General features: G+C 48.1%; 1 protein-coding gene across 1 annotated transcript; it reads right to left on the bottom strand.

Annotated features, from left to right (window-relative positions):
* Positions 1 to 7,823: 7,823 nt before the first annotated feature.
* On the bottom strand, positions 7,824 to 23,975 carry APOL5 (apolipoprotein L5). The gene is given in 7 exon segments (XM_032836549.1): positions 7,824 to 8,132; positions 9,848 to 9,918; positions 9,920 to 9,974; positions 11,617 to 12,510; positions 15,342 to 15,465; positions 19,635 to 19,745; positions 23,715 to 23,975. Coding segments are annotated over 6 exon segments (1,323 nt in total). The 5' UTR covers positions 23,806 to 23,975; the 3' UTR covers positions 7,824 to 8,132; positions 9,848 to 9,870.

Raw genomic sequence — 23,975 nt, 5'->3', positions numbered from 1 at the left:
GGCGGCTCCTCCTCTCCCGAAAACTCGCCGTGGGCCAGTGACTCCGCCCCGCACCCCGACCCTGCCCCCCCCCCCCCCCCCCCCCCGCCGTCCCCCCCCCCGCCCCCTGCACTAGGCTTGAGATCGCCGCGTCCCCCCAGGTGCTGTGTTCCCTCAGGCGGGAAACAGACCAAAGATTGGCGACGACCGGGTGAAAACCCAGAGGGGGAAAGAGAAATGTGTGCCGAGTCTCGCCGGAGGGAGGCAAGGTGTCCCCCGCCCCCCTTGGTCTCGGGCATTTGCCCCTTCAAGATCTGTTTTCCCTGCCGCCTTGCCCGTCCTCCCTGCCCTGGGCGCGTGCGACTCAAGCGGCACTGACTCCAGAGCCTGGGACACCCCCCCCCACGCAAACCCCCTGGGCGCCCGCATCCAGCTCTGCCCTCTGCCCCCCTGCACGCTCCCCGCGGAGCCGCCCTGGCCTGCCTTCTGCCTCTCGGCCAAGCTCATTCCTGCCCCAGGCCCTGGGCCCGAGCTGCTCCCCTGGCTTTGGAACCCTGGCGCCCCCTCTCACCCTTCTGGGCTCCAATTAAACCCTGCCCCCCACCCATAAGGGAGCCTCCCCTGCCCAGCCCCCCATTTGACCTCCCTCCCAGCACTTAACTGCTCTGAGATGATCTCAAGACAGATTGTTTCTTGCTTCTCTCTCCTTGCACGGGACTCCGAGCAGGTAAGATCCGGGAGGGGAGGGGGCAGACAGCCTCGCCCACTGCGCGGGCCCAGGGCCTGGGCTAGAGGTGAACGCTCAGTGGCCCGACCCCAGCCCCCCGCACCTTCCTCTTCTACCCAGCTAGTCGTCTGCACTTTGGCCTGTTTTCTCCTTCTCAAATAAGTGCGACTGTATCATCCCTGGCCCCCAAATCCTTGAGAAAGTCCCGTTTTCCAGAGTCTGAAATCCAAATTCCTCAACACGACACTCAAGGCCTCCCTTGCTCACCTGGCTCCTGGGTGCTGTATGCCTCCCCCCCCTCCCCGCCCCCAGACAAGCCATGCCTCCCTCTCTCATTGCCCTGGCCCTTCTCCCCCTTCCAAATGAACTTGTCCTTGACTTTCAAAGCTCAACTCAAATGGCACTTCTTGACCTCGCTCCCTCTTTGCTCCCAGAGAACCCACAGCATCCCTTGCCTTCCCAGCTCTGCATCCGGCTTGCCCAGCGAGCACTCACCGGTTTGATTTTGTGGGCCTGCCCCCCTCCCGCTCCCATCACTCTTTCCACTCCACAGACCTCCCTGCGAAGCTTTCCTTTGCACAGAGCTCAGCCCAGGGGTGCAGCATCCATTAGCCATGCAGACGTCAGGCCCCCGCAGCCCCGGACCCGTGCCATTTGGAGACGAGACCTGGAGAAGGTGCGTGTTCTGTGAGGGAGTTGTGCCTGTGTCTTTTCTCCCCCCAGACCGAGCTGCCAGGGGGCAGGGAACCAGACAACTCTCCCGCCTTGCTGGGCACCTGCTCCCAGCCCGTGAGCTGTACTGCAGGTGCCACAAAAAGGCAGGGTCTGTAACACAGCCAGGGATGCTCCAGGTACAGCAGGCACAGGATCTCCTTCTGGGGACCAAACACTGACTCCCCAGAGATTTTACGTAAAACACAAGGGGACTTTAAGACGAAGGTCGAAAAGCTGACTCTGAGCCTCGGGCCCTGTTTTTGCACCTCCACCCCGAGGGGCCGGGAGTGACCCTCAGCACCCAAGGTCACGGCTTTTGGTTTAAAGAGCGGACTCAAGTGCCAGGAGGGCTACCCGGGCTTCCGTTTCTCTTGGCCACAGCCAGCTGTGTGCTCTTGGTCAAGTCACTGCCCCCGCATGTGTAATGTCCCCATAGGCCAGGCAGCCCGTGGAGTGCCACCCCAGGCTGAAGCCCTGATTCCACATGCGGACACAGAACTCTCTCCAGGTGAAAACCAGGCCTAGACAAATGCTCAGTCCCAGGGCGGAGGCCAGTCCGGTCGTGCACGCCCACGCAAGTGTTCCGTCTTGCCCTTGGAGCAAAGTTCCTTCTCCTCCTCGGTCAGTCCTGGGCCTCTGCACCCACAGAGCCCCGTAAAGAAGCCTCAGGAGGGCAATCATGCCAACACTTTGACCAAGTGCTAGCAAAAGCCGGCACCACCCAGGGGCTTGTCAGGAAAATGACATATCAGTTTCTAAAACTCCCCGATCCGGTTCTCAGCCAGACCCTGGGGGTTCCCCAAGCAGACCTGCAGGCCAGAGCCCTACTTACAGACCCAGGCTGCATGCCCGGAGCTTCTGGCCCAGCTGGTCACCCCCAGGGAGAGGCCGGGCCTCTGGATCTGGAGAGGGGGGAGGCGACGCCGGCCTGCACCCTGGCTGGATCCCACCCAGTAAATGATTTGGGGTCCTGCCATCTCCTCGAGGGCGGGAGACTTCCAGAGGTCTCCTGAGAGACGGAAAACAGAAAAGCTCGCTTAGAAAGGCTGGTGTTGGCATCTCGGGGCTGCCTGGCCCGTGGTCCCAAACATGGTCTGCTTGTGTGGGTTGGGAGAGGACTGGGGTGGGAGCCCTGGACTTCTGCTCAGCTTGGCTCTAAACTGCCTCTAAACAAATAACATCTATTAATTTTTCCAGAAACGCAGGGAAGGGAGTCGCCAGCCCAACTCAGCCGGTGAGCCACGGTGTGCGAGGGCCGTGGCTCTGTGCGCCTGCCTCCCTCCGTCTTGCCTCTGGGCCCCCCGGTGTTGCCTTTCCCCCCACCATCCCCGGCTCTGTGCTGTGTGTGCTCTGCCGGAGAAGGAGGCTGGCGAACAGGTAGGCCGGTGTGCTGGGGCTGGCAGGAGGGGAGGCTGCCCAGCTCCAGACCCAGCGGTCCTAACAGTAAAGCCCCGCAGGCTAACAATAAAGCCACCGTCCAGGCTGGTCCTTGACCTTGCAGCCGAAAGGGGGCAGGTGTGAAACGTGCTCCTGGGATTGCCTCGGCTTTGCCATCACACCGTCGTTCCTTCTGGGATCTGGAATTGACTTCCTGGTTCACAGGGGTTGATCCCTTTTCAAAAGCCAGAATTCCAGAAAATCCAAAGTTGCTTCTCTTGAAACTTTTTTAAAAATTTTTTTGAAGATTGCATTTATTTATTTGACAGAGAGACAGACACAAAGCACAAGCAGAGGGAGCAGCAGAGGGAGAGGGAGAAGCAGGCTCCCTGCTGAGCAGGGAGCTCAATGCGGGGCTTGATCCCAGAACTCTGGCATCCTGACCCCAGCGAAAGGCAGATGCTTAACCACTGAGCCACCCGATGTCCCTTCTTGAAACATGTAGACCAAGAGTCAACAAATTTTCTGTAAAGTGCCAGATAATCAGTATTTTAGGTTTCACAGACCACCTAGTCTCTCACAGCTTCTCACGTCCTGTCATTGTAGCTGGAAAGTAACCTGACACAGGCACAAATGGACATGTCTGTGTTCCAATAAGACTTTATTTACAAAGCCAGGTGGTGGGCCAGATTGGGCCCGTGGGCCGCAATCTGCTGACTCTTGCCTTGGACAGATCACAAGGCTCCAGCAATCTCCCGAAGGCTTTAGATCAGGGCTTGTAAAAAATCTCCCACCAAGTACAGACTGAACGTACTTGCTAATCTTGGTGTGGGCGTGCAAGGGTAAAAAATACTAAATCTCCCCATAATGTTTAAAATGTGAGTGATGTCAGAATTGGCATACATAGACAAACTTAAAATGTCTGCCCCAACCTTACAAACACAGACATGTACAAATTCCAGCCCTACTGCTCCTTGATGGTGTGACCTTGAGAAAGTCACCGGTTTCCTAATTGGGACACCTAACCAAGGCAATGCAAGGCAGTGGTTATGAGCAAGAGGGCTCTGAGTTCCAACCCTGAGCTGCCACCTGCTAACTGGTCGACCTTGAAAAATTTCACGTCTCTGTGCATTAGAATCCTCAGCTATAAATTGGAAGATGGCACATGTACCATAGTAGTAGTCTGTTGCAAGGATGAAATAGGACAATATTTGTAGACTACTCAGCACGGTGTCTAGAAAGTGCTAAGTATTCAATAACTATGGGCTACAATTCAATAACTGGTAAAGCATTTAGCAGAGATCCTAGTGCAGCGTAAACCGTCAGTATCTCTTTCCTCTTTTCTTTTTTGAGGGGGAGAGGGACAGGAAGCAAGGAGTTTCTCGATGTGCACAAGGATTCCTCAGGTTGGGAAGGTTGAAATGAACCTTATTGCTGATGGGGAATAGCACGCAAGATGCCCCAGGACCGTGCTCTCTTAAAATATGTGTGAAAAATGAGAACTTACCTATAGAATGTCATGTATCCAATCGTATCGCCGAGTTGCCCTGTATTTCTAACGACCATGTTGCAAAAGGTGTGGAGGAAACAGGATGGAGTTGACCCAGAGGTCCAGGCAGGTATGAAAAGTCTAGAAACATGGGCATCCGTCCAACATGGGTGCCAGGCCCTCAAAGAACATGGGGTGGACACTCGACATTGGCATTGCCATTTCTTCATTATTGGGTCATTCCCATCATCACAGAATCATGTTAGTAGTACTTTTTTTTTTTAAGATTTATTTATTTATTTTTAGAGGGGGTAGGGTGAGAAGGAGAAAGAATTTTAAACGGACTCCATGCGGAGCACGGACCTCATGACCTTGAGACCACGACCTGAGCCAAAACCAAGAGTCAGACTCTTAACCAACTGTGCCACCCAGGTGCCCCAATATTTCTTCTATCTTAAAAAATGTTATTTCCTTTCTTAACCTCACTCCCTGTTTCCCTGCCCCACCGCTGATTGCCCCATTTTTCTGGAAGACTCTCCAACAAAACGCAAAAGCTTTGTCTGTACTTTGTCTCCAGTTTCCTTCTTCCTTCTCATAAACCCTCTCCAGCCAAGCTTTTGTCTTCTACCATTCATTTCACCATAACTGCTCTAGTCAAGGCCACCAATGGCATCCATGTTGCTAAATCAGATCAGGGCCCATTGTCCTTGAGGCTTTCTTCACTTGGCTCCCTGGACACCCCACTCCCGGGTCCCCTCTGACTTTGGCGGCTGCTCCTTCTCTGTCTCCTCTGATGGTTCCTCCACTTCTCCCCGTCCTCTTCAAGCGGGGGGAGGGGCGCAAAGGGAATTGAACTTGTACATTTACTCTTTGTACATATACCCAAGTCTTTGGTAACCCTATCCACTCTTATGGTTTTAAATGTCATTTATTTCCAAGTTTGTATCTCTGACCAATTCGTTGGTGGAGACTCAACATCCCGAATCTAGATTTACAGATCTCACCATCTACCCAGCGTCTCCACTTGCTTGTCTGTTGGGTATCTCGAACTTAACATGTCCAGACTGAGCAACTTCATCTTGCCCCACACTCCCATTCCCACAAAACCTGTTTATTTTAGGTGATAACCAGTTGTTCAGGCTAAAATCTTGGCCTTATCCGGGCTCTTCTTTTCCTCTCACACCGTATACCCAGTCCCTGAGCAAATGCTGTGGGCTTTACCTTCAGAATAGGGTCCAGGAGCCGACACTTCTCACAGCCTCTTGGGCTACCACACTGCTTCAAGCCATTATCTGCTCTCCCAAGGATTGTTTCAATAACTTGCTAACTGGTATCCCTGTGATAGACTTGCCCCTGTGGCCTCTTCCCCACACAACAGCCAGGGCGATGCTGTTAAAATCTAAGATAGTTTATGTCACCCCACTCACCTGCTTGAAACCTTCCAATCTGTTCCCATCTCACTCAGTAAAAGCCAAACTCCTACCATAGACTATAAGACACTGCACCTTGTGGCCTCCAGCTGCCTTTCTGACCTCATCTTCTATCCTCCCTTTGAGCTCCCCAAGCTGTTACTCTGCTCCTAGTACACAGCCTCTTTGCAGCTCCTTAAACCTGTCACCTGTGTCACCTTTGCTGTCCCTCTGTCTGGAATATCTCCCAGATATCTTCTTGGCTAGTTCCCTCACCACTTTTATGTCTTTGCTCAGATAAAAGCTTCTCAGAGGTTTTCCCTGATGATCTTACTTAAATTGATTTCTTGCCCCATCCTACACTCTGTATCTTCCTTCCCAGATTTATTTTTCTCCCTAACATCCATTACTTTTTATTATACTGTATGATTTACTTATTTATTGTCTTTCTTGTCTGCCTCTCCCACCAACACCATGAGATTATAAACCCCATGGAGGTAGGGATGTGTTTTGTTCACTGCTCTATCCCAACAGCCTAGAAAAATGCCTTTCACTTAGTAGGTAATCAGTGAATATCTGGATGGGTGGATGAGTGGATGGTGGGTGGTGGATGGATGGATGGATGGATGGATAGATGGATGGACAGATAGATGAATGGACCAATGGACAGATGAGATGGGTGGATGGATGGATGGATGGATGGATAGATGGAGAGATGGATGAATGGACCAATGGACAGATGAGATGGATGGATGGATGGATGGATGGATGGATGGAGGCATGGGTGGTTGGATGGGTACACAGGTGATGCATGGATGGATAGATGGATGGGTAGATGAATGGATGGATAGATGAATGGATAGATGGAGAGTAGATAACTAGACTAATGGTTGGATGAGATGGATGGACGGACGGATGGATGGATGGAGGGCATGGGTGCATGGATGGGTAGATAGGTGGTACATGGATGGATAAATGGATGGACAGATTAGTGGGTGGTTGGATGAGTGGATAGATGGATAGATTGGATGGATGGGTGGTGTGCAGATGGTAGATGGATGGATGATGGACAGATAGATAGGTGAGATGGATGGATGAACAGATTAGAGACTATGTAGGAACAATACTGTGATTTATAAGAAATACATATATTTGGTCATTCATTTGGATGACCAAAATATATTTTTCATATATATATGATCTTCATCCACAGTTCCTGGCTCACAGCTCCCAAAAAACCTTGGAATTTCCTGAGTGATAAGAGCCATGGGTACACCTTGTGTTATGATATTTGGTCTCTTGTCCTCAGCTCCTGAAAACACTGCAGAGCTTCTGAGGTGAAACAAGTGTCTTGTTATTCACAGCACATGGTAAGTTCACCACAGCTGGAGTTAGATTCCCAAGGAGACTTTGGGAAACACCTAAGGTTGGGGTCTGCTTGCCAAGGGAACCAACCGTGAACCAAGGGTTGGAATTTTGTCTCACGCCTTGATTTTCTGGGAGGGTAGAGAGGCTAAAGTTTGAATCACCCAATGGCCAAGGAGTTAATCTATCATGCCTCCGTGATGAAGCCCCCTGAGACCCCAAAAAGGACAGGGTTCAGAGATCTTCCAGGTCAGGAAGCCAGAACACTTGCACGTGCCACTGTGCTGGCCCCAAACTTCAGTGGGGACAGAAGCTCCTTTGTTCAGGTCCTTGCCTTATGTATCACTTCATCTGGCTGTCCATATTCTTCAATTTCCTTCATGATAAATGGGTAATCTTGTGAGTAAAAGGGTTTCCTTGAGTTCTGGGAGCTGCTGTAGCAAATTAATCAAATCCAAGGATCGGGTTGTGGGAACCTCTGATGGACAGCCAGGCGGTCAGAATTGGCCTCTGAAGGGGAGGGTGGGCCTGTGGGACTGAACCTTCACCTGTGGAATGTGATGTTCTCTCCCGAGTAGATAGTGTAAGAATTGAACTGAATTCTTGGATGGCGTTGGTGTCACAAAATTGCTGTGGGGGTGCAGAAGCCTCCCTAGCGCATACACATACACGTAACCAAACCCGAGCTCTATCCAATGCACAACAGAGCTGGTCACTGACACGTGGATTATGCCTCAAGGAAAGGGTTTATTCAAGAGGCGGCCAAACAAACTTCAGATCTTCTCCCTGAAGGGTTGGGGGTTGGGTATGTTTAAGGACAAGGGGTCAGCATGTAAGTGGAATGAAATATGTTAATTGGATAGAGGAAAATGCAGGTGCCTTCCTTTCTGAGCAAGTGTGTCCCTTCATGGGACAAGCATTCAAAAATGTAAGTGTGATGAATGGGGGGACATCTCAGGGTATGTCCTCATGGAGAATACTTTCATTCGCTCCTGGTCCCTTCTGCACAGTTGCAAGAACTCTTCCTGGTTTTCTCCTGTCTTAGCCAGTCTTACTGGTGATTGGTCAACTTCTGCAAAACAAGTTCATAAATCAGTCAGGTTAGCCTAGAGTTTTCTTAGGGTAGAAAAGTCCAGCATTTGCTATCTTACCGTGGTGATTACACACACACACACACACACACACACACACACGTAACACACACACACACTGGAATTGGGTCCAAGAACCCAAAAGACTTAGACTTCCTTTTAGTGACTTTTCAGCCGCTGCTCACATCGTGAGAACAGTCTTCCCAGAAAACACCTTCCTTCTCCTCCTCCCAGGATGGCTTTTTCCGTGGGGAGGCGGAGGCTGTGTTCATTCAAGTGATTGAAGGAACTAACCTAAGACCAGCAGATGATGGGTTGTTTCTCTTTAAAAATAAATAATAAATAAATAAATCTGTTATTTTGATGTCAATACTCATTTATCTGCTTTCCATTTCATAAAACAAGTAGTCCACATCATAGAAAACTTGATAACTACAGACAGATGGAATGAAGGAACACATAAGCATGTCCCCCACAGACAGAGGTGGCTGTCGTGGGACCTTGCTGAGTCTCTCCGGCTTAGATCTGAGAAGAGAAAGTGTGTACACAATTCTCATCCTGCTTTTCTCATCTAACTGGGTAGAAGAGATGTTTTCCACGCTGATCCAATGACGGGCTCTCCTGAACACCATCTGGATAGGTACATCATGTTCTCTCAAATGGATGACTAGGTGTCTTGGACCAGTGTCCTAGCACTGGGCCATGTTGATAGTGTCTAGTTTTTCACAACTATCAATTCTACTGTATGCAGGGATTAACTTTCAGTAACAGCCTTTTGCAAATCTCGGACTCCTCCTTGCAGGGCACTGGGGATGGAAGTTGAATCTGGGTATGAGCAACAGACCACCGGCCAGATTTCCTGAGTCCTGCCTAATGAAAGAAAGGGTGGGGGCAGGGCAGGAAGGCAGTGGAGGAGTTGCAGAGCAGATTTTTATTTTATTTTATTTTATTTTATTTTAGGACTTCATTTTCAGTCATCTCTACACCCAAAGTGGGGCTCGAACTCACAACCCTGAGATCAAGAGTTGCATGCTACATGAACAGAATCAGCCAGGCACCCCAGGCACAGTTAATTTTAAAATAAAGGGGTTTTTTAAAGTTTTAATTCTAGGGGCGCCTGGGTGGCTCAGTCGGTTAGGCATCCTGACTCTTAGTTTCAGCTCAGGTCATGAGCTCAGGGCCATGAGATCCAGACCCATGTCAGGCTCCGTGCTCACTGCAGGGTCTGCTTGAGATTCTTCCGCTCTCCTATCCCCTCTGCCCCTTCCCCTGCTTGCGTCCATGCACACGCCTGCTATCTCTTTTTCTCTCTCTCAAATCTTTTTTTTTAAAAGTCTTAATTCTAAATGTACTGGGTAGTTATATACAGTTTGGAAAAGAGTTGTTCTAAATATATGCACACTCAGCTTAAATTAGCATGAATATTTAGGTCTCCTTGGCCTTGAACCCCATGTGTACACCCAGAAAATCCTGTCTGTTCACAAATTTCCCTTCCAACCCCAGCATTTCCGGAGTCCCCAGGGATTATCACGGGCCACTGCTGGTCTTCCTTCTGCTATCATTAGATCATTGCAAACAAATGTCCTGACCCTGAGTTTTCTTAGTCGAAGACCGTATTTTGCCTCTGCTAAACCAAGATTCCCTGGAGGCAGCCGGACCAGGTCGGGCAGAAAGGGAAAAGAAGTAGTTTACTCACCTCTGTGCCCTAATTGGGATCTTCTAGAAAGTAGCCTTGGGCGTCTGGACATGCTGGGGCTGGCAGAGGTAGTGCTTTCACTTCCCACCCTCGGACATTGTGTATCTCGTGCAGCCGGGTCTGATGGCTGTTGGACACAGAGGCGCTCAGTGAGTAATTGTATATCCACCAAGTTCATGAACGGTCCCTCTGCCCACAAATGCACACTCCCAGTGTGCATGCAGGGCTCGGCCAGGTGCCTGGCATAGACAAAGCCCAGGAAAGCCCTGGCTTCTCTCCCCCACCAGGGGTAAGTGCACCTGTCAGGGGCTCCCCAGCACCCAGCTATCCTTGTGTCCTACCGTTGACCTCTTCCTCATTAGCTTGGCTTATCTGGGGACTGTCCCCTTCCTGGGTCCCCAGGGCCGTTAGAGCAGAGACTGTGTCTTTTCTCCAGATGTCCTGGCCTAAGCTTGTACTCCATGACGGGCATGGGTAGGAGGAGGCAGGCAAGATCCTTTAGGATATGAATCCTTGTGTTTCATAGTTCACCCCCAAATTTGCCCCAGCTTATTAAGAAGCGAGAAAAAGTACCCGAAGAGTAAAAAGTATATTAATGCAGTAGAGTAAGAAGACCTCAAACACCTCCAAGCAGTGGTTCCCAACCTCGGCTGTACAGTGGAAATACTGGGAGAGCCTTTAGAACTCCCCAGGTGCAGGTCATAACCCCAGTCGAGGAAATCCCAGTCCCTGGGGACACGAGGGACCCACCCCCGCCTCATCAGTAGTCATTGAATTTTCCCAGGTGATTCCAACTTGCGGTCAAGTTTGGAAACACTCCCGTAGGCCCTGGGTCCCTGTTACGGGCTTCAGTTAACTAAAATCTGCAGAACGAACAAATGAATGAATGAATGAATGAATTTATAATTATGAGCCTTCACACCCTCAGCAAAGGCTGGTGCGTCCATCCCCGGGAACCCAGGAGGTGGCCTTGCTACCCAGTCCCATTTTATCCTCCCTATAAAATTAAAGAGGAGTTTTGAAATTCTCCTTTATTTCCCCAGGAATGGTTTTTACTTTTTACAGCTAGATATTTAATGTCCCTAAAAAGGAAAGTCTAGTGGCGCCTGGGTGGCTCAGTCGGTGGGGCATCTGCCTCCAGCTCAGGTCATGACCCTTATCCATGATCATGACTGAGCCCCATGTCAGGCTCCCTGCTCAGCGGGGAGCCTGCTCTCGGCTCTGCCTGCCGCTGCCCTGTTTGTGCTCTCTCTCTCTCTCACTCTGTCAAATAAATAAAATATTTTTTTAAAAAAAGAGTCTAGAAATATAAACTATTTTTCAAACAAAATTCTTTTCCCAGCTCATTTGAAACGTCACCTATATCCTGGAAGGCTGCCCTCATGTCATTCAAGACGCGCGTTGGTGGCCCCCTGCGGTGAGCCAGGCCCCGCTGGATACTGGGGACGCCCGCACCCCTGCCCTCCCAGGGGGCACACCGCGAGGGAAGACAGGCAGCGAGCACCTACACGAAATTTGTGATTTCTGAAGAAATTTGTGATTTCTGAAGTGTGTGGGCAGCGCTTCGAGCGAAAAAGATGGGATTCTGGAAAAAAGAGGAGGGACCTCATTTGGCAGAAGGGTGCGGGCAACATCCTCTGTCTCGGCAGGAAGGACAGTTTCCAACCTGCCTCTGTGTATGCACCTGCCTGTTGAGCACGGCCCTGGGGGGACCTCAGGAAGACCAGGACCTCATCTGCCCTATGCACCCTGCACCCCTTCCTTCCTACCTCCTGCTCTGGCGACCGGCTCTTCCACCAGCCCCACCCTGGAGGGTCTGCGTGTAACGCTTGTTGAGCTGCCTCAGCTCCTGCTCCAGCTGCCGGGCGATCGCCCTCAGCTCCTCGGCGGTCTCTGCCTTGGCCCCGTCCTCCAGGTGCTTCCAGCTGTCCAGGAGGCTTTTCACGTCATGCATGAGTAGGAAGCCAGCCCCAGCAGCACCCAGCAGCCGCGCACCTCTGGTCATGGTCAGAGCGGAGGCTTCGATGGCTGTCTGCTGCCCTCCTGCCCTCCAGAAGGGGACACCGCCTGTGGCTATGAAATTTTTGACCTTAGCCATGAAGCCAGAGTTGGCTTTGGCCATCTGGTAGGCCCGAAGTCCCTTGATGTGCTGAACGGCTTTGACACACCTATCGACGCAGGTCAAAGCAGCACCGATTTGGGGAAAGCTTATTCCTTCCAGAGTGTTGTACGCCGCGGGGGTTTCCATCTGTATCACCTTGCTGGCTCTCTCTCGGGCTGTCGAGTTGTTGTTGCTTTCTAAGAAAGTTGTCAACACGCTGGTGGCAGCCGCTGCCACCCCCAGGCCCAGCCCAGCCGTTGAGAGCATCAGACTGGTCCCTCCTGTCACAGGGGACAGGGCCAAACCCAAGAGGTTCAAGACTCCTGAGATAGTGCCCGAGGAGCTGGCCACCAGGTTGGTCTTGGTGAGCATCTTATGGGTGGCGTCCACTTGGTATGCGATGGCGCGAAGCTCCTCGATGCTCTTTTCCAGCTTACGCTTCTGCAGGGGAAAGCATAAGAGAAACATCTTCTCCTCCTGCGAGAGGTCTTCCGGCATGGACACTGCCTTCCATTGGATCAACTCTTCCATCAGGATGTGGTACAGCGTGTCGGCCTCATCCCTGTGGGCAGCGCAAATCACGGAATTATTTCTCCAGCTCTGGGATGGGCTCCCCAATAAAGCTAAAACTTCTAGGTCATCTGAGTTCTCTCACGCGTTCAGGGAGCAGTGTCCTGGGCATGAAGCATCCAGACACAGGGTCCCTCTCTAGAGGGTCACCTGGGGCGGGGGGTCACCTGCATGTTTGCAGTGGAACAAAGTCGAAGCCATCGCCCTGTGCGTCCAGACTGGCTTGCTGGTCCACGCACCCACGGACAGCTCTTGTCTGGCTGTCCAGGGGACTAATGACCACTGTGATGAGTACGGATGACTTTTGTTATCTTCTCTTAATGACTATAGATAGGCACACGTGTGTAATTTATACATCTAGAACAGCTCGTGAGCAAGGCTATCCAGGGAAATGAGAGTCCTGACAACCGATAGAGGAGAGGGCTTGGTTTTCTGTTTTTCCGTTAAAAAGGGATCTACCTGGAAATCGTGGTTGCTTCTGGGGAAGAGAGCTGGGGAGCAGGGAACGGTTTGAGGGAGATTTTACTTTTGACTGTTTGCCCTTCTGCTCCTTTGAAGTATTTTTTATCATGTGCATGTACTAGAATTAACTCCGATAATTAACAAAACAACACTTGCAAAGAAAAAGGAGGGAGAACGTCTAAGGAGACCCCAGATATGACCTCTTTTATAGAGAAGGGCTCATCGTTCGCCATTCGGTTTGATGGTGTTGTGTTATTTTGGCAAACCAGAAGTAGATTTCTAATAAGAGGGCGGTCGTGCTTAGACACGGAAACTTCTGCTCTGTTCGCTTGTGAGCAGGAAAGTAAGTCATCTTAAGAAGAAGTAATGAGGAAGGAAAAAATTCTCCCATTAAATTAAAATTAAAGTTAAAAAGTCCTCTCCATTAAATTAAAATTTCCCCTGTATTTTGGAGAAAAGATCACCATTATTCCATTTTCTTGTGGAATCGATTTTGTCTAGTTCCTAGAACACAAGGTTCTGTAGGATCTGTGTTTGGGAATCACCGTTCTGAGCAAATTTGTCTTACAGGATCGGGGCCTTCCCAGGTGGACACCACTGGACTGCGCGGGATGCCGGAAACAGCTGCCTACAGCACGTCTCAGAGTCTGACTTCTCTGACCCTTAGGTTTGTTCTCGTCCTTGTCCTACGTGAGCACCCACAACAGACCAGGCATGGGGTTTAATACTGGAGAGGAGGTCTTTGAAAAAGAAGGCAGGGCTCCTGGGAAAACCACGCTGAGACCAAGCAGTCCTGAGTCCTCCAAAAAGGGATTGTTGATGATCACTTTAGAGCCCTGGGCAAGGCCATCAGCAGCCTAAGGTAGACCAACCAACGGACCCCTGCTCAGGGAAGCAGCAGGAGCCTCCCAAAACTCCGCCCCAGCACCATGTCACTCTTTAACAAAGACTTTACTCCGTGTGTTCTTTGGGACGTTTCTGTACACGTAGGAGTTGAGCTTCCCTCCAACGAGTCTTAGAACTACACAGTGCTAGAGGAGGAAGGCTTCCCCAGATTGTCTGGACATAGATGGCAGAAAGGCGTCCACGCCCCTGCCGCAGCGGATGGGGTGTCCAGACCACTGTCACAGAAGTACTTTGATACACCTGTAGGCTCTGAGATGCACTGCTGCATTGTCCCTGATGCTCTCTGCCAGCCCAGTGCAGAAAGAAAGTGGCTATCTGCCACGTTTGCTCCATCAGTGAGTCCAAGCCCCTGCCCCTGAGGACAATGCTGGCCCCGAGGGCAAAGTGACTCTCCCTAGATGACAAGCCAGTCTGTGATGGGATTTGGCTGAGAACCTGGGACTCCAGCTTCCCAAAAGCTTCTAGTTGGCCTCACCTGCTGGTCAAGGCTACTGCTCCCTTGAGAAAAGGGAAACCGTCTCTTCTGCCTTCACCAAAGGAGGGGGGACAAGCCCGTGCATAGACACTGTGGGCGCGAACTAATTCACTTGAGTCCAAGTCCATCAGCCAGCAACATGCATAAAGGGCTTTGTTCTGAGCTGCCCCAGGATCAATGGGCCCCGTGAGTCTGAAGACTGGAAGAGGGACGGATGGGGGGAGGGAGGGAGGGAGGTACGTGGAATGGACTGTTCCCATCGTAAAAGGGCAGGCAGCTCTGGTTTGCATGCCTCAGGAAGATTTTAATAATTTAAGAGTTTAGGGTAGGCCCTGGAGCTCCTTTTACAGAACCTATGGACCCTTGGGCAAGAGTAAGGACAGCCTCTCTAAGGCTGGGGCCATGCTCTGCCGGAGAGCCTAAAGGGCCGGGCAAAGGCTGTGAAAGAGGAGGCCCAGGAGTTTAGGTCCCAAAGCCTAGACATTCTGGTGACATGAGCAAGGATGGGGAAAAGGAAGCAAATTCTGCTTCTAGGAATCCATCGGCCAATAGGCGGAGGGTCTCGGCACCTGATAACGTGCTTACCAAAGGTTTTAAACTCGCTTTCCTACAAAAATGTTTTATGAGGATGTGTAAATCCTCCCGCCCCCTTTTCTGCACATTTCCGATTGCAAAAGGAGATACATGAGACAGCACGATCCACGCTTAGCCAGCTTGGTCCGAACACATTTGTATGTTTCCTGCCATGAAACAGGCAACAGCTTAGTGACAGAATCTGGATCTTAACAATCAGATTTCCTTCCCTAGCTCAAATATCCTGGGAGTCAGGTCGGTGCCAGACGCTGTTCTAGAGGCTGGGATTAGGTCTCTGGGCCCATCAGTCCAAATCCCCGCTTTCATAGAACACACATTGTGGTGATTACCAACCCCCCCCCCCCCCCGCCCACCACCACACACACACATCACTGTTCTAGGATTACCTGTCCAAACCACTTCTCGCCACCACCGTCTCCCAAGCCTCTGGATGAAAGAGTATGTAGTACACTTCTTCTCTAGTCACCTTGTCCATAAAATTTTTAATGATGCTCTGGCAAAACAGACTACCTAGTTATAACATTGTAGACAAGAAAAGCAAGGTTAGAATATCAAAAATCTTAATGTCTTGAAAATTTCTCATCATCTTGGTCTAATGATTTTAACCAAACAATTAAACTCTGATAAGACTCAGTGCTACCCAGGACCTGGTGAAACTGGTGATCTCTTAGGTTTCTGACTTGCTTTGTTACTCTACAGAAATGTTACTCTACAGAAACGTTATTCGTTTTCAACACTCCTCTGTGCTTCACTGAATGCTTGCTAATTATAATCGTCATTGAATGAATGCTTCAAGAATACATAATCTCGGGTGGTTTTCCTATTTTTTCAATACTTATTTTTCTCATTTTGGTTCCATGCTTTGTTGGGTTAGCTTGAGTTCTTAAATTATTTAATTTTATGAAACGGCTGTAGCATTTCGCTATTGGCAGCTGGTTTGCCAAAACCACTCTTCATCATGCTAAGGTTTGTGTTTTATTCCTATATTAAAATATTTTTATTAGGATTATTTTCAGGCTCTAAGGAGATGATCATAATTTTCCTTTTTTTAATTTATCCTATGAATAGAATGTATTGTCTGCATAAATTTCCAGATATCGAATTGTCCCCGTATTTTCTTGAAAACCTCAGTGTGGTCATTGCAGATTTCCGTACCAATCTGCTATGGATTTACATTCCCTATTATACTTAATATGTTCATCTTAGGGTCACAGATATTGAGAATATTGAGGTATAGTTTTCTTTCTGTGTAATCAGAGCTTATTACTAGTGTTATATTCATTCCTTGCTTAATACATACTGTGTTTTGTGTTTCTGGGGCAATTTATATGACATGAGAATTGCTTGTTTTCTGGAAGCTTCAAAGCACTTTCAAGCTTTCTGATGTTTGCCACAGCTTCATGGGATGCTTTTGATTTTTAAAGGTTTTTAATGTGATTCATAAACGTTTCTCCTCCCTGGCCCTAGCCCTCACCCATACCTCTTCCTTTTTTGAAGATTCAAGGGGCAGCAACAAAATCCGCGATATTTCAACTTTGGTTCTCGTTTTCTGTAAACAGGTATTTCTCACGTTCTTTGAAAAGATGTTTCACAGAGGAAGAAATACAATGGCCAATAAATACATTGGCAGCCCCCCAAAATTCATATTTAGGCCACAGCAAAATACCATCTCATCGACCACTTCGGCAAAAGTTAAAAGAATGAAAGCATCCTTGGGGCACCTGGGTGGCGCAGTTGGTTAAGCGTCCGACTCTCGGTTTTGGCTCAGGTTGTGATCTTAGGGTCGTGAGAGTGAGCTCTGTGTAGGGCTCCATGGCCAGCACAGTCTGCTTGAGTTTTGTGCTCTCTCTCTCAAATAAATAATCTTAATGAAAAAGAAGAATAAAAGTACCCCATGCTGCTGAGAAAGAGAGAAGGGACTGTGTCTTCCGAGACACTTGGTTGGAGCGGAAGTAATAATACTTTCAGAATGATGATTTGGAGTATCTCAAAACATAAATGTGCGTAGGCTGAAGTTCCCATTCCTCCTCCGGAAAGTCGTCCCCCACAAACAAAATGGCTTATACACAGAGAAGCATGTGTAAGACCCTCACCAATTCCTTGCAGTGGTCAAGAGAAATGAAAACACCCGGAAATATCCATGTGGGGAGACCATTTACATTTAAACACACCAACATAAAAGAAGGACTTACAGACTCAAGAAAGAATGAACCCAATCTATATGAACTGACCTGGAAAGAGATCCAAGATTTGTTAAGTTAAAAAAAAAAAAAGTGAATAACATGATCTCCATTTTTAAAAAGATTATATATGTGGTCTAGAACTAGGGGAAAATTCGGGTGGAGGTACACTCAGTGGAGAGCAGGCTTAGCCTGGGGGAGAGAGGCTGAGGTTGGGGGAGGGAAGACCCACCCCTCTACCTTTGGCTCATCTGTCTTACTGGACTTTGTTACAGAAACCACATGCTTCTTTCACAATAAAAACCAGTAAAATAGGGGCGTCTGGGTGGTTTAGTCGGCTAAGTGTCTGCCTTCAGCACAGGTCATGATCCCAGGGTATTGGGAGCAAGTGTTGCGTCAGACTCCCTGCTCAGCCTGCTTCTCCCTCTCTCTCTGCCCGTCCCCCCGACTTGTGCTTGCAGACGCGTGCGCGCTCTCTCTCTCTCTGTCAAATACATAAATAAAATCTTAAAAAACAAACCAAAACAGTAAAATAAAAACACCTTCGTAACAAGGCATCCTTTTTCCTCACCCCCTGGTCATGACCAACTCTCCAGCTTGTGTGGTAAGGCGTTTAGTGGAGGGAACACTGTTGAGCACATAGTGAGACAAGCAAAAGTTGGATGAATTAATGTCATTCAATATTAATATTGTCATTAAAAAAAAATCTACATGTGCCAAGTTTTCCTAACCTGTTATTTTGACCTTTGGGGTCATTTTCATTACAGAGTATCTCCTATATGCAGAAAATGATTTCAATCTGATTTGTACCCAGTTTAATACTCTTTACTAATTAATGTTATGGATATGAATTTTTCTTATTTATTGCCGTAATTGTTCCACCTTGATCTGAATCACATTGTTTTAGGTGTTCTGCTCTTTCCTTCTTTGCTCTCTTTCTAGCCCACACAGACACACTGAAGAGGTCTCAGCTGACGTAGTAAGTGCTTTTGAGTGGCTGCCCATGAAAGCTCCTTGAAGGTAGACATGTCTTTGCTCTCCTGTCTACACTATACCTGGTGAACAACCCATAATGGGGGCACAGTTAGAAGAAGGGCTCATCATTCACGAAACTGAATATTTTTCTATTTAAAATTGTTGATGAGGGGCGCCTTGGTTGCTCAGTCGGTTAAGCATCTGCCTTCGGCTCAGGCCATGATCTCAGGGTCCTGGGATTTAGCCCCACGTTGGGCTCCCTGCTCAGTGGGGAGCCTGCTTCTCCCTCTCGCTCTGCCCCTCCCCCAACTTGTGCTCTCTTTCTCTCAAATAAATAAATAAAATCTTTTTTAAAAGTTAAAATAAAATAAAACTGTGGTTGACTGTCTTCCCAGTCCTGGCCTAGAACAGGCCTTGGGGAGATAGGGCTACCTCATTTTGTGGGGAGAAGTAAGAGTGAGTGAACAGGACCAAGGCCTGGCAGTGCTGGGTCTCCTTGAGATGGACCCATATCCCTTCAGTTTTAGGAAGCCCCTCTAAGACTTTGTGATTTATGCAGAGGATTAGAGACAAGTTTCATGAATCTTCATATTCCATATTCCATATCATTTCTGTAGTTTAAAATGTACCTTCTGGCAGGAGAGCTCAGAACATCAGACTACCTGGGAGGAAGCAGCCACCCTTCTCCCAGAAAGGGCTTCATACTCCTCTGATTGGCTTAGATTCCCCAACACTGAGGGGCCTTGGCTGTAGCCACCCTCCGTTCAAGGACCACACACACACACACACACACACACACACACACTCACGAGCCCTCTCTCTCTCGGCTTCCTGTCTCTGCCCCCGAGGAATGATGAACTGGCCTGTCCATCTTGCTCCCTCATCTCTCCTCAGTTGGGCACGCCCAGTTCATCAGCCAGAGGCCAGAGTGCTCCTGAGATCTGGGTTTGAGTTTACAGGGAGAGAGAGGCTCTCTTGGAGTAAACCACATAATGAAATCCACTGTGCCAGGGAACTCTCTGGCAAATTCTTGGGCTCTAGAGATTCAAGCACAAGCCAGGAGATGCCATAGCCTCTTGTGCTAATATATTCTCCAAGGACCACTGAGTGAGGGGTGTGGCCGGACAGAGACCAAGTACAGTTACGTCTGGGTTCCTGAACGCACAAGTGAAAGCTGACCCCCAAACTCGCTGCACAAGCCTACCAGTTGAGGGGTGCAGGGATCGGTGGGGGTCATGCAGAGTCTGTATCTCAATCTGAATATATATTCTGATTTGGGGTTCATAAAATATGGTACCTGGAGCTTAGGGGCCCTGGATGCAATGTCTCGAATAGTAAGGCGGTTGTGAGCTGGATCTTGTGGGAAATGAGAATGAGAATGAGGCCTTAGACCCTCGCCTTCATTTTAGGATCTAGGACCACCCATACTCAGGGCCCCAGGCTACTTGCCAGTCTCCAGCATCTCCCCTTGTCAATCAAGACTGCACTGTGGTTCAGAAGAATCTGAGGGAAAGGGAGTGTTACCTGGGAAGATTCCAGGTGATGCTGTAGTCAAGGTGCTCTGACCGCTCCCCGGTGCTTCTCTCACTGCAGATGAGAGTGGGTCCTGAGCCAGAAGGGAGGCAGCTTCACCTCCTAAAGAAGAAAACAGACCCCACAGTCATCCAGAGAGGCGGTGGCTGCACACAGAGCTGACACCTAGGGAGTCAGACCTAAGAATTTGTAAGCATATGGAATCCATGGAAGATGGTGAGCCTAGAAGGAGAAGAGAGAACCAAGAATGGAACCCCGAGAAGTCCCAACATGAAAGAGGGAACTGGGGAATAAAAGAGACCCCCTAAAGACTCAGAGGAACTTGCCCAAGAAGTGGAAGTAAAAGGAGGGACCCAGAAGTCTCTTTTCTCTCTCCATTATCCTGTGATGATGCTGGACTTCTGGATATGGGTGCTGGATGAATGGATCCAGTTGTCAGCGTCTCTTGGCCATTATTTGAAAGTAACAAGGAAAGGATGCAAACATCATCCATTAGAAACTGTGAAAATTAGGTACCATTTTTCCTGTTCTTCTAAAAGATGCCAGAAGTCAGAGAAATGAGTAGGACTTTGGCAGGAAAAGGAGAGAAAATGCCAGTAATCGCAAAAAAAAAAAAAAAAAAAAAAAAAAAAAAAAAAAAAAAAAAAAAAAAGAAAGAGAGAAAAACGAAAAGGCCCTTTTCAAGGTGAAGGGCATTCCCAAAGTGCAGAAGTAAAATCTATCTCTAAAATAGAATAATCTGTACAGATTGGCACCAAATTTGGATTGGTTCCAAGAACCAATGGACTAAATGAAGAAACACAGTGAGACGGGCCATATCTGTAGGAAGCAGTTTGTCCTTCAAATGGAGAGGAAAAGAGAATCCGCACTGTGAACAATTTGAAAACTGCCTGATTCCACAGCCTGGGAGAAACAGAAACAGAAACTCATGTAGAACGCCCACAGAAGAAAGAACAGTTCTGCTGGCACAGAACATAGTCCTGGCTTCTTCCTTATTTGAGTCTCCCATAAATAGCTGTTCCATGAAAACAAGCAACCGAAACAAAGTCTACTTAAAAAAATATTAACTCGACATCAAAAAAACAATCAACCCAACTGAAGAACGGGCAAAGGACTTGAGTCGATGCCTCTCCAAAGAAGACACACAAGTGGCCAATAAGCCCATGAAAAGATGCTCAATATCACCCATTGTCAGGGAAATGCAAATCAAAATCATAATGAGATACCATCCCACACCCGTTAAGAAAGGGATTATTAAACAGAAAATAACAAGTGTTGACAGGATTGTGAAGAAATCAGAACACTTGTACATTGCTCATGGGAATATAAAATGGCGCAACCAGTGGCACATCAGATACCCAAAAACTGAAAAATAGAATTACCATATGAACTACTGGCAATTCCATTCCTGGGTATAACGCAAGAGAACTGGACGCTGAGACTCCAGCCAATCGCCGTCTTCCTGTGTTCATAGCAGCATCAGTCACAATAGCCAAAAGGGTAGAGACAACCTAGATGTCCATTGACGGATGAATGAATAAATAGAACATGTGGTATATGGCATAGATACACAGAACACATACAAGGAAATATTATTCAGCCTTCAGAAGGAGGGAAGTTCTGACACATGCTACAACATGGATGAACCTTGAAGACGTTAGGCTCAGTGAAATAAGCCAGACCCAAGAGACAAACATTGCATGATTTCATTGTATGTGGTTGCTAGAGGAGTCAAGTTCATAAAGATGGGAGGTAGAAAAGTGGTCGTGGGGAGCGGTGGGGCTGGGCGAACCCCTGGGGAGTCAGTGCATAAGGGGCACAGTTGCCATTTGGGAAGATGAGAAAGTTCTGGAGATGGCAGCCAAACAATGTGAATGTACTAATACTGCTGAATGCACATCTAAAAAGGGATGAAAATGGTCAGTTTTATGTGATGCATATTTTATGACAATAAAAAAATATATGTTCAACATCAAACTGGAAACAGTAAAAACAAAAACAGTTACAAATAGAAACAAATAACAGAAACAAATGGCATATAAAGAACTCTCCAGAAAGCTGTTGCCCAAAAGCTGATGAAAATTGTGAACAATTTAAAAGGAGAAAAAAAGGGGGTACCTGGGTGATTCAGTCAGTCGAATGTCTGCCTCTTGCTTTCAGCTGAGGTCATGATCTCAGGATCATGGGATTCAGCCCCACAACAGGCTCTGTGCTCCACTGAGTGTGTGCTTGGAATTCTTTCTCCCTCTCCCTCTGTCCCTCCCCTCACTCATGTGTGCCCACTCTCTCTCTCAAATAAATAGATTAATTAACTCTTTTTTAAAAAGGGAAGAAAACTGTGAACAATTACTTTGCAATTACTTTTTTTAAAGCAAGTGCCGCCGTTTCCTGTACAAGAGCAAAACAAGGATTTCAGGGCTCAGCAAGACACCAGGAGGAAATGAAGAGGAAACTGGTCAGGCTTAAGAAGGAAGAGATGAGAAAAATAAAGCCATCACAAAAATAAATGTTATCAGAATTCTTGTGAAAGGGAAAAGATGTTGTTAAAAAAAAAAGTGATCGATTGGGGTTCCTGGTGGCTCAGTCAGTTCAGCTTCTGCCTTTGGTTCAGGTCATGATCCCAGGGTCCTGGGATCGAGCCTCACGTTGGGCTCCCTGCTTGGTGGGGAGCCTGCTTCTCTCTCTCCCTCTGCCCCTCCCCCTGCTCCTGCTCTCTCTCTCTCTCTCTCAAAATAAATAAATAAAATCCTTTAAAAAAAAAGTAACCGACAATGAAGACAAAGATGAAGACAAAGAGCAAAGTAAAGTGAAAACAAAGGTCGGGCAAGAATACACGGGATAAATGCAAAAGTCCAACATCTGCTCATTGGAATTCCCAAAGAAGACTGAGAAGCATGAACAGAACAAATATTTAAAGTAAAAATCCAGAGGGCACCTGGCTGACTCAGTCAGAAGAGAGTGTGACTCTTGATCTCGTTCGGGGTCTCAAGTTCGAGCCCCACATTGGGATTGGAGTTGACTTAAAAATAAATCTTTAAACAAATAAAGTTAAAATTCAAGAAATCTTTCTGGACATAAAAGAGCACACCATGTCCCAGGAGAATGGCCACCGAATGGTAGTATCAGGCCAGAGTCTAGCAAAGTTACCAGACTCCAAAGAGAACAAAAGGACCCTGGGGCCACCAAGCACATGGGCTTCAGACTTCCCGTAACAGCCTCGCAGCCCAAGAGCCATGGAGCAGCACCTGCAAGCTGTTGGTGGTGATCCTGGGTCTGTGTGTGACAGTTTTGTCATGCCTGTGTCCTGGGAGATTGGCATGCTATCAGTTCTTAGGAGCATGGAAAGAAACATTTTGATTCATAGTATCTTAGATTTACTTTTTAGGATTTACCCAGAAACTGATAAGCCTTCTATCTTTTTACCTCTTATTCAAAACCTGCATACAGAACAATAAAAACAAAACAAAGCCTACATACACATACTTTTTACGCGTTCATTGTAAGAAAAGCAGATGCTTTAGATAAACATCAGAAAGAGGACACAATCCCTTTTTTTAAATTTTTTCTTTTTTTAATTTCTTTTCAGTGTACCAGAATTCATTGTTTATGCACCACACCCAGTGCTCCATGCAATACGTGCCCTCCATAATACCCACCACCAGGTTCACCCAACTTCCCACCCCCCGTCCCTTCAAAACCCTCAGATTGTTTTTCAGAGTCCGTAGTCTCTCATGGTTCATCTCCCCCTCCAATTTCCCCCAACTCCCTTCTCCTCTCCATCTCCCCATATCCTCCGTGTTATTTCTTATGCTCCACAAGTGAGTGAGACCATACGATAATTGACTCTCTCTGCTTGACTTACCCAACTTTTGTATCAACATGGATGGGACTGGAAGAGATTATGCTGAGTGAAATAAGACGCAATCCCTTTTGATGCTGTTGCCCGTGATGATGACGAAGCAAACTAGTATCTTAACTAGCAGAGTGTTTCACAACTTGCCCATGCATTTTCTCCCATATTGCTTCAAACCTTATTTGTAAGGTAAGCGTGTTTATGTTTCTCATACTTACTCAGGCTTCTCCTCGTGTGTGCCCAGGGGATGAGTTCAAGTTCACCAGCTCCATGGTCAGCCCACTTAGAGCCTCTACCCCGGGTCCCCATAACTGCAAGGACCTTCTCTCTAACTTTGGAGTTTTAGGCAGATGAGACAAGGCGGCTCTGAGCCTGGTTTCCACGGCTCTGGGGAGCAGCTGACCCCAGTCTGCTCTACCACTTGCACAGCTAACAGTGAGCTCAGTAAATAAGTAGCCACTTATCACCAGGCTGCAGGA

Source organism: Lontra canadensis, unplaced genomic scaffold (assembly GCF_010015895.1).
Source record: "Lontra canadensis isolate GAN:19392208 unplaced genomic scaffold, GSC_riverotter_1.0 scaffold93, whole genome shotgun sequence".
In the NCBI taxonomy this organism is placed as follows: Eukaryota; Metazoa; Chordata; class Mammalia; order Carnivora; family Mustelidae; genus Lontra; species Lontra canadensis.
Note: the sequence above shows the minus strand (reverse complement) of the source record. Positions and strands in the feature narration are given on the sequence as shown.